The sequence below is a fragment of the Botryllus schlosseri genome, chromosome 12 (genome assembly GCF_051294905.1).
Source record: "Botryllus schlosseri isolate E-star chromosome 12, Bs_hap1, whole genome shotgun sequence".
Lineage (NCBI taxonomy): Eukaryota > Metazoa > Chordata > Ascidiacea > Stolidobranchia > Styelidae > Botryllus > Botryllus schlosseri.
Genome location: NC_137247.1, coordinates 3,630,628 through 3,642,090, shown reverse-complemented (window position 1 = coordinate 3,642,090; position 11,463 = coordinate 3,630,628). Strand labels below are relative to the sequence as shown.

The 11,463-nt window shown below is 40.6% G+C and overlaps 1 protein-coding gene across 1 annotated transcript; it reads right to left on the bottom strand.

Annotated features, from left to right (window-relative positions):
* Window positions 1-1,236: 1,236 nt before the first annotated feature.
* On the bottom strand, window positions 1,237-10,714 carry LOC145452397 (riboflavin-binding protein-like). The gene is made up of 7 exons (XM_080330590.1): window positions 10,581-10,714; window positions 9,955-10,106; window positions 9,750-9,888; window positions 8,691-8,822; window positions 5,472-5,640; window positions 4,758-4,901; window positions 1,237-1,575 (listed from the first exon to the last, which is right to left on the bottom strand). The coding sequence occupies exons 1-7, from the start codon at window positions 10,677-10,679 to the stop codon at window positions 1,514-1,516; spliced, it is 897 nt and encodes a 298-aa protein (XP_080186716.1). The 5' UTR covers window positions 10,680-10,714; the 3' UTR covers window positions 1,237-1,513.
* Between the last annotated feature and the right edge of the window lie 749 nt (window positions 10,715-11,463).

Sequence of the window (11,463 nt, the reverse complement as noted above, 5' to 3'; positions counted from 1 at the left end):
TTTTTCGTGCATTGCAATTTTTCACGCCATTATAACGTCTTTCTTTGAAATACTTCGCTTTTCTACTTCAGGCCACTCTCCACATGGCGCTGGCAGCACTAAACAGCGCTAAACGACCATGTATTTTGACAATTTCAGAAATTATCTGCTTAAAGGTTTGCTCGGATTATTCAGCTCTCCGTTTATGAATAATTAGTCACTCTCTGGTGTGAGATTTGCACGCAATCACAGAATAGCAAGAACGAAACAGACTATACATGTGGGAAGTCGGCTAACCGTGCGTGTTCAACTATAGATTACTGACCTACGGATAGATACGCAAGTCCCGTCGTTACGCTCCGGCCAGCAGTTACACGTATTGCTGAGCAATCTAAAAGCAGCATAATTGGTGGTGTTATAACTTGCGACCCAAGGGGGGAAATTTAATGAAACTGGTCTTAATCGAGAGCTACTGTCGCACTGATTCTGAGAATACAAATTAAAATCTTGTCAGGGAAATGGAAACACGTCAAAACATCCCTCAAAGTCTGAAAATTGGCATTTTTCTGAACAATCGCTTGACGAAATTGGCATTGTTACGTTCATCGTGTTGCGGCGGTGCCATTGTTCGAACAATGCCGATTTTCAGATTTTGAGGGCTGTTTTGAGGTGGTTCCATATCCCAGACAAGATTTTAATTTGTATTTTCGGAATCAGTGTCGCAGTAGCTCTCGAGCCTTGCGTTACTAACCAACACCAAATCATGAGATTGTGTTCATGGCGGAAGAAGCGGTATAAAAAACCCTTCATAAAATATTAATATCAACATATCAGCGTTTGTTTGTTTGTTTGTTTGTTTTGGGTATTCATGGTGTTTGTCGACTACTATTGTCATTTACACCGGGCCGATATTCTTCTTATTTCCCGTAACTGCCGACTTATAGCACGGCCCACCTCTAGGCTTTTTGTAAGACACCGCTGACGCGGATGAGGTGGCGAGGAGGAGCCTAGGTAAACCTCCTACACTTAGGTATCGGGATTCAGAAGTCGACCTCGGTCGGACTCGAACCCGCACCCCATTGGTGTCGTAGCCGCGGATTACACCACTGCACTATCTCGCCACGGGTGAATATCAGCGTTTATGAAGAAATTGACACGGACTGCCACGGACCTCGTGGACCGCATGGTGGAGACCCCTATTTCGCTCCAATCAATGATATATAATCAAAAACAGATATCTACCATAGTCGAGCCGAGTAAAGTCAAAGTGAAATTATATTAGCAGAAGCAGCCCTTCCAGTACGTTATAACGTCGCTCTCCTCTTGAAGAAATGTATTGTGTTGCATTAAGTTGATTTCAGTATAAAATGACAAAGTATGCAAGAACTTCTATTACGGTATTGTGAATTACAAAAAAGTCGACAACAAGGCCGTTAATCCCGAGCTTCATTCCGGTAAACGCAGACATGTAGTCAAAGTCTTATGAAACGACCGGGTGCGTATCAGAAAGTTACATCTTTGTAGGTATAGAGCTTTATTCCTCGGTAGGATGGCTCAATGGATTCATTTCTTGCAGTTCCTCCGATCCTGCGGCATCTATAAAGGAGTATATTGATTGTGGAGCCGTTCGGTCGTAGATCTATATAACTGTTAGAAGAGGATAGCTACTATCACCCAACCTACTGCGACGAATGCACACATAAATGTATAAACTTACACAGCAACCACTTCAAGTTGACGTATGAACATTAGGGCTGTTCAAAAATAACTTTTTTTCCTGAATCTTGCTGGTTACTTGATTAAATCGTTAAGTTGCCTAAAAAACGACGCACACCAAATTTGAATTCATTCCGACAAATATTCGCGGTTTACGTAGAGTTTGAAAATTTTGGATTTGCCCAAAAACGCAAAAAAAATATTTTCTCAATTTTTTTGCCAACCCCATGAAATTGTTGGGCTGTCTTCAAAAACTATGCAAAACAAATTTGACTCAATTCCAAGCCGTAGAAGCGGAGTTATTCCAGTTTTTCGGTGATAATTCTTGGATTATCCCCCAATCAAGGATAATCCCAGAATTATCGAATAAAAACTGAAATAACTCCGCTTCTACGGCTTGGAATTGAGTCAAATTTGTTTTGCATAGTTTTTGAAGACAGCCCAACAATTTCATGGGGTTGGCAGAAAAATTTGAAAAAAAAAATTTTTTGCGTTTCTGGGCAAATCCAAAATTTTCAAACTCTACGTAACCCGCGAATATTTGTCGGAATGAATTCAAATTTGGTATGCGTCGTTTTTTAAGGCAACCTAACGATTTAATCAAGTAACCAGCAAGATTCAGGAAAAAAAGTTATTTTTGAACAGCCCTAATGAACATGAACACAGTCTTCCTCAAATTATATGCACACTATAATGTAGGCCTCTCCACATGATTGATCTTGTCACCAGGACGGCAGAGGCCATTGTGGCTCTACAGCAGGGAAGCTACAGTTACGTGTTCAATGTTCCCGTTATTGATTGCTTGCTTTCGGTCGTCGACGTGTATGGTGTATGTCAACTCGCGTTCATATTCATAGAAGGGCTTTAATAGGTTTCTCTTCACTGAAAAGTGCGTAAGTTTCCGAACATTTCGCAGAAGTGTTATTATCGAATGTAAACAATGTTAACATTCGATAATGTTATCATCTTGTATCAAATTTATTCTTATTTCGGCTCTGTATCGCCCTCTGGGGGTTATGACCTACGTTAAGTTGGCTATCTATGCTGCCCTGGTAACGACGGTGGCATTCGCACCATACACAGCACCGTAACTGCCGCACCCCAAACCCCCCAATTGGGGGGGGGCCGAGCTCGAAGGGGCCCCAGATTATTTCGTGAATTAGCATAAATTATTATAGAGTATTTTTTGAAAATTTATGCAATCTTTTCCAAAATTTTTCGCGCTGCGCGCGATTTAAAGTTGCCAAATATCTCGATTATATGGTACTCTTCCCCCAAGAAAAAACACGCAAGATTTATAGAAATGGACATATCGGCGTTGGCCATTAACACGCCACTACGCACCAATATATATAACGATTTAGAGCTTATTCCATGCGACTCCAAGAAGTGTGCCAGAACGATCGGCAGCGCGAAAAGCTTGGCCGAAACGGACTGCCCTTACGCAGACCGAAAACTTCGTTATATATACAAAATAATAGGTTTAATTGTCCATAGGCGCCTAAATGACTGGCGCCATATGTTCCTGCCTTGGCAATCTGAACCTCATAAGACAAATACCATCCAGCAGGAAAAATATATGCCAGTGAAGAAATAGCAATTTGAAATCGTGTGCGTCTTTTAGTTTAGTACGTTTGAGCGATTCTATATTTTTGATATAGCAGACACGAGGTCACGAAATAAAATCATGTAACGAAGTCATACCAACGGGTCCGCCCGCCCGAAGATGTTTAATTATTATTTACGGGCCCTACAGTTTCCGGTAAATCTGATAACGTGAGCATAGAGGACAAGATATTGATAGCAATATTTATGCAATTCCCGATCTTATTGACCGATTATATAATGAATTATCGAAAATTTTCGCGCTTCGAGCTGGCTCACTAAACAGTGCAGCTAATTTCGTGGCAAAAGCGAACACTGTGATGTTTATCACCCTATGAGAACCCAAAACCCAATTTTTGTGGGGGGGCGGGCTGACGAAGTGCTGTTTCGTTCGTGCCAACGGGTACGCCCGAAGATGTCTAATTATTATTGGGCGGTCCTACGTTTTAAAACAGACCTCGCTCAGCTCTACCGGTAAATCTGATTGCGTGAGTAGAGAGAGGATCAAAATTGATAGCAGTATATGTAATTCCCGATCATATTGGCCGATTCAATCATGATTTACTGAAATTTTTCGCGCTTCGCGCGTCTAGGCGGGAAAAGCTGACCCACAAAACGGACACCCAATGCTCATGTCAAATAGCGTCAAAAAGCGGATAGCCGAAGGGGGGTCTGGGGGGCAAAGCCCCCCAGAAGTTATGTTTATCACCCTATGGGGGGGCCAAGGCCAACGTTTTGGGGAGGGGCTGACGAAGTGCTGTTACGGCCCTGACCATACACACATGCGCTGAATCTGATTTATATGTATTACCACCATAACCGGTAACAACATTCATAACCAATGGTTATTAACCATGAGAGGGCTAAGAGTAGTTTGATCCCAATTGTTCATTTCAAAATCGTGACCTCGTCATTCTGGACGTTATGATCAACTTAATAGGCCCGCCTTAAGTCTATTTCCCGCAACCTCAATTTATTGTAAGTATTATATATTATGGCCAAGTGTGTTCTTGCCTTGGCCTCTTTCTCAATTACACATTATTTGACCTTTTTCGATTAAAATCATATCTTCATTGAGACTACACTCACTATATATCGCGCATATTAACGCGATGGTGTGTGGCAGTGGTACCGCCCACGTTACCATAGTATTAAATAATAATGGACTATAGTCTCCACGTTTGAGGCAATGAGCCCGGAACAGCTCATCAGTTCTTTTACTAGCATACATAATTGCGTTTGTTGTAGATTTATCAAATATAGCCTACTGTCTTAGGAACGAACTGTATATGTTATAGGTAGTAGTAGTAGTAGTAGTAGTAGTAGTAGTAGTAGTAGTAGTAGTAGTAGCAGTAGTAGTAGTAGTAGTAGTAGTAGTAGTAGTAGTAGTAGTAGTAGTAGTAGTAGTTTGATAGCAGAACAGCGGCAGTCGTATGATATCAATTCGTTACAGTTACCTTTGGGCGCGGTTGTGGTAACAGTTTTCTCTTTCGGATTCTGTTTGTTCCTGTAGAAGTACACAATTCCACCGCATATCAGGGTTAGCGCGGCCAGACAACCGATCACGATACTAATCACAGCGCCAGTGTCAATGTAAGTCACTGCAAAAGTTGCATCGTTATTCGAAAAAAAAACATTCGCGCAATTTTATCGGAGGTCGCGGCATGTACGTTGCTCAATGCTCATGCACTCCACCAGTCCACCATCGGGCGTCAAGTAAATATTTTAAGGTTTAATTTATACATATATAGTAGATTATATACTCCAGTTCAAACGGATATCGTTCAGTTCCGTTTGTTATTATTTTTATCCAATCAACACCACAAGATTGCGATACAATGAAAAGATGGGAAGGTGTCGAATTGACTTGGAGTAGTCTTCAAAACAGACACCAACCTGGGCCAAGGCGACGTAAAGACGAGGCGTGCACACTGAATGAAAAGTTACAGAAGGTAACATAGAAAGACAAAACGACAAAGCCAAGCGGCATGTGACGGATGGTGAAGTCGATTATATTAGATCGTTGTCCATGTCCAGTAATCTCAATCTCTGTTTAAAATATGTTTTACAGGGATATATAATTCTATATATCCCTGATGTGTTTGAACATGAATTGTTTTAAATGCAACCCTCATTGTAACGAACGAATCGCTCGCTTGCAAATTCATTACCTTCAGCGCAGGTAACATATTCGTGCGAGCTATTAGCCGCCGCTGCGTAAACCGCTTCATTAAATGCTTGGTCTTGGGCGGCTGGATTCATGCATTTTGATTCGTTCTCTTCGTACACTACAGTGCCCGGCCACATCTCGGTGCAGAAGTGTTGGCCGTCGTGGTATATCTGAAATTGTTTAAACAGCAGAGCTGAAAGCAGATGGCAACGTCAGTGATAATTAGGAATGATCAGAGCAGTGCTTGCCCAACTTTCTGTATGCTTGTACCATTTCGAGGATTTCTACCGAGCCCACGACCGGAACACAGGTTACTAGCTCAACCGATATCTGTTTGGCAAAAATGGTTTGTTGTGAAGGCAAGATTGGGTATAGGATGATCTGGAATGCAATCTTTTTAAATTGTGACAAGGCTTGATGATTAACAAACCCCGGTACAGCAAAGCGAATGAAATTTTTTTACGAGTTTTCCGAGCTTTTGATAGTATATGGATCTCTCCTGGCTTGCCCTGCAGTTGCGCAATGGTGACCATCCCTGCGTCTCATTGTTTTCAACCACGGACCGCCATTGAGCCGTGAGTCATCGAACATACTACATTGCTTGTGTCATTAGGTCATTATTGCATTCAAGATTCTCAGTAACTGAGGACATGAAGATTTTTCTTGCCTCACTTGTACGATCTAGTTTGGTGGGGCCACCGTTGCTTGGATGCAAAGCAAATTAGAAATCTCGATCTGAATATTTCTTTTCAATTATTAAGAAATTTATAGGTTCGCTGAATAAGTTACTGGCGTACCATTTGATATGCCCGCGTACCACTATAGTGGTACGCTTGCCACAGTTTGGGAACCAGTGGCTTAAAGGCTTGGGTGATAGAGGTTAATGATAGGTTCTCATTGAACAAGAACGTTGGCCTACAAACGTCCCTATGATGAAACGTGACTTCACAATGCCAATTCCAGTTGCAGAAACAATGCATTTTATTACTGACCTGCGCTAAAATAGCTTGATATGACAAGAAAATCTACATAAATCAGTGTAATTCTTGGCGTCACAAGGTTTCTCTTGTTTTTTGTTCGATTTGTTTTCCTGCTGACATCGTCATGTAACGGGTGATATGAAGTCGAAATACACTGTGTAGTGTGTATTTTGATCATGGATGTTAGGATTACTAGAAAACACAGTTCGTGAATGTGAATCTCTTATATGTCAACGTTCGCATACCGAACACAAACGTTTAAACCATGGGCGGTCAACCCGTGGCCCGCGGTGTAATTCTGGAAATTGGTCATATTATCAAAAAATAAATTACCGAAACCAAATAACCAGAATTTGATAAGCCTAACCGCGAGATGTGGGTTTTAATGAGTAAAATATCAGTTCCGACGCTTTGGCGTAGCCAGGGGCCAGCCACGTTTTCGTAGATCATCGTATATGACCATAAAGTACAGTATTTCGCATATATTAGCCGAAATCTTTTTTATTTATAAGTCCAAGCGCCGAATAATCCTGTCCTTCCCAAATGAGACCGGCTGTATGCGGAAGCGACCCGCAATATATGAAAGTAACATAATTATTGACCGAATTCATTCTTTACCTTCGAAAATTTTTCGCTCTACGTCATGGATGCACGTGGATCTCCATGTCATAATTGTTATTGACTTTGATGCGTATTATTATAGGCATTGTTTTCACCGTTACCTAATCCGGTTCGCTGCTATCGGAAGACTAAAAAAGGTCATCAACGTTTAAGTGATCCGCGCAATGGTTCGTAAATCTCATGTGGTCCTTTGGCCGAAAAGGTTGGCCATCCCTGGTTTAAACCATCGCATAGTAATGCATGCACGAACCGTTATCTAAATATATAGGCCCCGTACAGCATATCAGATTTTTCAAGTTTTCAGAGATTAATAAGAGGTAGATGTTAATAAGTTCCGGCTACAGTTAATGTACCGCGACACAGAACTTGACAAACAAAACAACACTGGGCTAGCGCTAGGATATAGGCATACATACATATGAACCGGTCTGGCTTATGTAAATCAGTAGGTAAGGTTACGGGCAGGAAACATTCATCCTCGCGATAGACGGTGATGTTGTCATTGAACCGATCTATTTACCAATCTTATTTAACCAGTACAGAGGCGTGTTGGTGGTAGAAGATAACCTACAATGTACCGACAAGAAAATTTATAGAATAGATGGTACCCGATTGCCTTATGGAGACCATATTAGTTCTGAGTGTGTATGAAAATCTTAACTTCAAGATGAGCTGCTAGATAGAACTCCCTAGGTTTGTCGTTAATATGTTTTGTTTCTCAATTTTTGTGCCATATTTTGTGGCGATCATACCCAAAAGTGTCGTCGGAAGCGTTACGCGTTATTATTATATTCGCCTCCACCTATATTTGTGGAAATGGATTTTCGGGACTCGTTCATATCAAATCGACGGCGCAGATTTTCAAGACCCGGCCGCATATTTACGGCTATATACGGCTACATAATTCGCTTTGAAATAATGAAAGTCTTCCCAATTTACACATAAATAGTATGATGTTACTTTCAAGAAAAGTCATTCCATTGCTGTTTATCACTTGCCCACATTCAATATTTGCTTAAGACAGATGACGGTTGAACGATAAGTGAGGTAAATTTAAATTTAAACTTGGAGGTCCACGTGTTTCATGACGGTCCAAAGGAGGTCCGCGAAGACGAAAAGGTTTAGAACCACTGTCCTAGATCCTACTTCCTATAGGATGTAGAGGACCATACCTATGGCTTACTACACTTTTATATGCATATATAGACCGATCTCTCTTGTCAATGAAATTTTTTACTAATAAATATCTGCATGCTGCAAATTCGTTCAGTAAATGACATGTAGAGATTGCCGATTGATACACTTCACTCCGTTGGCTTCAAATCTGAGGCTCCAAGCAGAATATGGACGCGCCATATTAAAACATTCATGCCGTGCGTATATATACAATTCTACCTTCGGTATCAGGGCATGCACTGTGTGCTGGTTAATATAAGTTTTTATTCCTGTAACTATGGCCTCCGTTATATAAAATACATGGTAATAGGCCTACATTTGAAACGTTATGGAAATTTATAGTCAATGAATTGTCCAATGTCACACAATAAAAATTCACGAATAAAGCAGATTTATACGAGTAAAAAAAATGAACAAATTCCATCGATTCACCGAAAAGATACCTCTAAAAAGTTTCTGCATGGTTCACCAGGCCAACATTCAAGCACTTTCTTGGTTGGGTTATTTGGATCATCGACGACTTTATAGCCATTATCAGCTGTCCAGCTCGTACCCCTGACGCATGTCTGATCGTACTGAAAAATGAACATTAAATTGATTATCGGCATATGTCGGCTTATGTAGGATTAGGCATAAGACATGAATGCATCCCATAGAGTGAAGGGATACATCAACGCATAGTCGTCACAATCGTATAGTTGGAAAACGTTACTGTGATATCGGTGCGCGTATCCACGTGAGTCAGAGCTTCAGAAAAAAACAAATGTCAGAAAAATCTTTGTATGACATAAACCGACTAGAAAATCGGCATTGTTCTAAGCAATCGCAGCGGCCCAACACAATGACCATAACAATGACCCTTGCGTGGTTGCAATTGTTCAGAACAATGCCGATTTTCAGACTTTGAGGTGTATTTCAAGGGGGTTTCATTGCCCTGATTACATTTTAATGTATATTTTCGGAATCAGTGCGACAGTAGCCTTCAAATAAGACCAACTTTATTGAATTTAAGCGCGCGGGTCGTCAGCTATGGGATTAGCAATTATGTTGCGTTCAGATTGCTGAGCAGTAATTTCCTCCGGGTAAGCAAGCGTGACGACGGGTGTTGCGTATCTATCCGTAGGTTAGTTATCTATAGTTTATGACAGTTTTCGAGAGGCTTTTTCGTCGAAGGAGCCATATTTAACCTCTATTTTCAATTGTCTATGTCAATCCACTGTGACATCACAATTAAGGATTCGTGACGGCAGGGCTAAAAATAACGATAAAAAACATGTTTTAACAAGGGCCATGTTTGCTTTAAATTGATTTTTGTTTTAAAAACAACCCTAAAGGTACACGTATAACAGACTTGATCGGTCATAATCACCACTTGCCAAGTAATACCAATATTTATAATAATGATATTGAACCGGTCATTGTACATCTTCATCATTTGTACATTGTAGAGCGTCGATTGAATATCTTATTACAAATAATAACTTATACTTTTTAGTTCTTACCATACATGCAAGGAACCATTCATCACAAAAGCTACCGCACAGAGGCATTCTGTCCAATCTCCCTAGTCGAGTCAGCCACGGAGAGAGATTTGGGGAGCATTGATAAAAGCATTGAATATACGCCATATACTGTGAACACCTGAAGATGGTATTATACATTCATCATGAGCGTTAACAACAATTTACAGAGATATTTCGTACTTACATAAATGACAGTCCGCCGCATTGATTGTAATTCAATCCGCCTACAACTTTGAGGGGAACTACTGCTAACTCTTCAGTTAGATTTGACGTGCAGCAACTGCTGCAATAATATTGTTTGCATGCCTTCATTCCAGTCTCGGGAGTAGGTGCAGGCTGTAGAAAATGGAAATCTGGTTGGTATGGGAACAATGATTCGAGTACTATAATCCGAATCCCATATTATTGTAATGATTCGAGTCGTGTAAGGAGCGCGGTTTTTTCGGTCACTGAAATTTCGCGCTCCTTTCCATCAATTTTTCAACGAGAATAATAGCGTCGACAGTTTTTGCCATCAAGGAGGCCTTGAAACGCTCGATGGATCGTATCACAGCATCCGAAACATTTATAGCATAAAGCTACGAACATACTGGAAATGACGCTTCTGTGATGAACCACAACATTGTCACAAACTGCAATGAAATATAGGTTAATAGGCCTGGTCGTAAAATACCAAATCATCTGTAAGGCAGTATATAGGTATAGGTGATAGATTATGCAATGTGTGCCAAATTTATTTCACACACCCTGAACGTTACTCTTTTCAACTATATGCAGTCTCTATATACGTTGAATAAACTTGATAATCACCTTGGTGTACTGTCCGATAGGACATTGCGCATGTTGCTGGCATGCTACGTTCCAAGCGACAGAAACTATAAATATCGCATAAGAGATTAGTGATCGCATTGTCTATAAATAGGAAATCTGAATGAAAGTGGAAATGCATGTCATAGAATTCTGGACCTCGCCTACTTATACACTACACGTACAATGTACATTCGGGTTGTTCAGATTTGGACGGTTTTTTTTTGGAAACTTGTTTTGCGTAATTCCAAATGATGTTTAGTACATAAAAACACTTTTACAAACGATTTTGGTCATTTTCATCCTGAACGTCCTTCCTCAAAGCCCCCAAAGATCCACGGGGCATTTCTCATTACTGCTGGATCTGTAGTGTTGACCATGTCACCGATGGGATATTGCCATAGAACAGATATGTTTTCAGAATTGTAGTTAGATGCAGTTCTATAAAGGCCACATGCATCTCAGTTTTGCTGTGCACAACCTGTTTATCAAGTTCATTGGAAGCATGTATTGGTTACACGGTTCACATCGGCTTGTTTTGGATCGTACATTGAAGAGCGCCGTTGGGTTGCAAGTCGAGAACAAATGTAGATATTTTCCGCTAGTTTTTAGCCAAAAAAAAATTATTCAAAGGTATGTAATGTCAGTAATACTTTTCTCAACTTAAAATCATCTGTAAAATACGTGCATGTCATTATTGAATTCTGGACCGCGCCTACTCAAACACTGCCGTACGTACGATGTAGAAGGACATACGCACGTTTATTTTTCAGGCGCTGAGTATATTGTTATTGTTACAACGACGCAACAACACAACAAGCAATAATTCCGAACACATCATCTCCAGATCGGTGGATCATTCACTGACTAATCACAGGGCTCATCG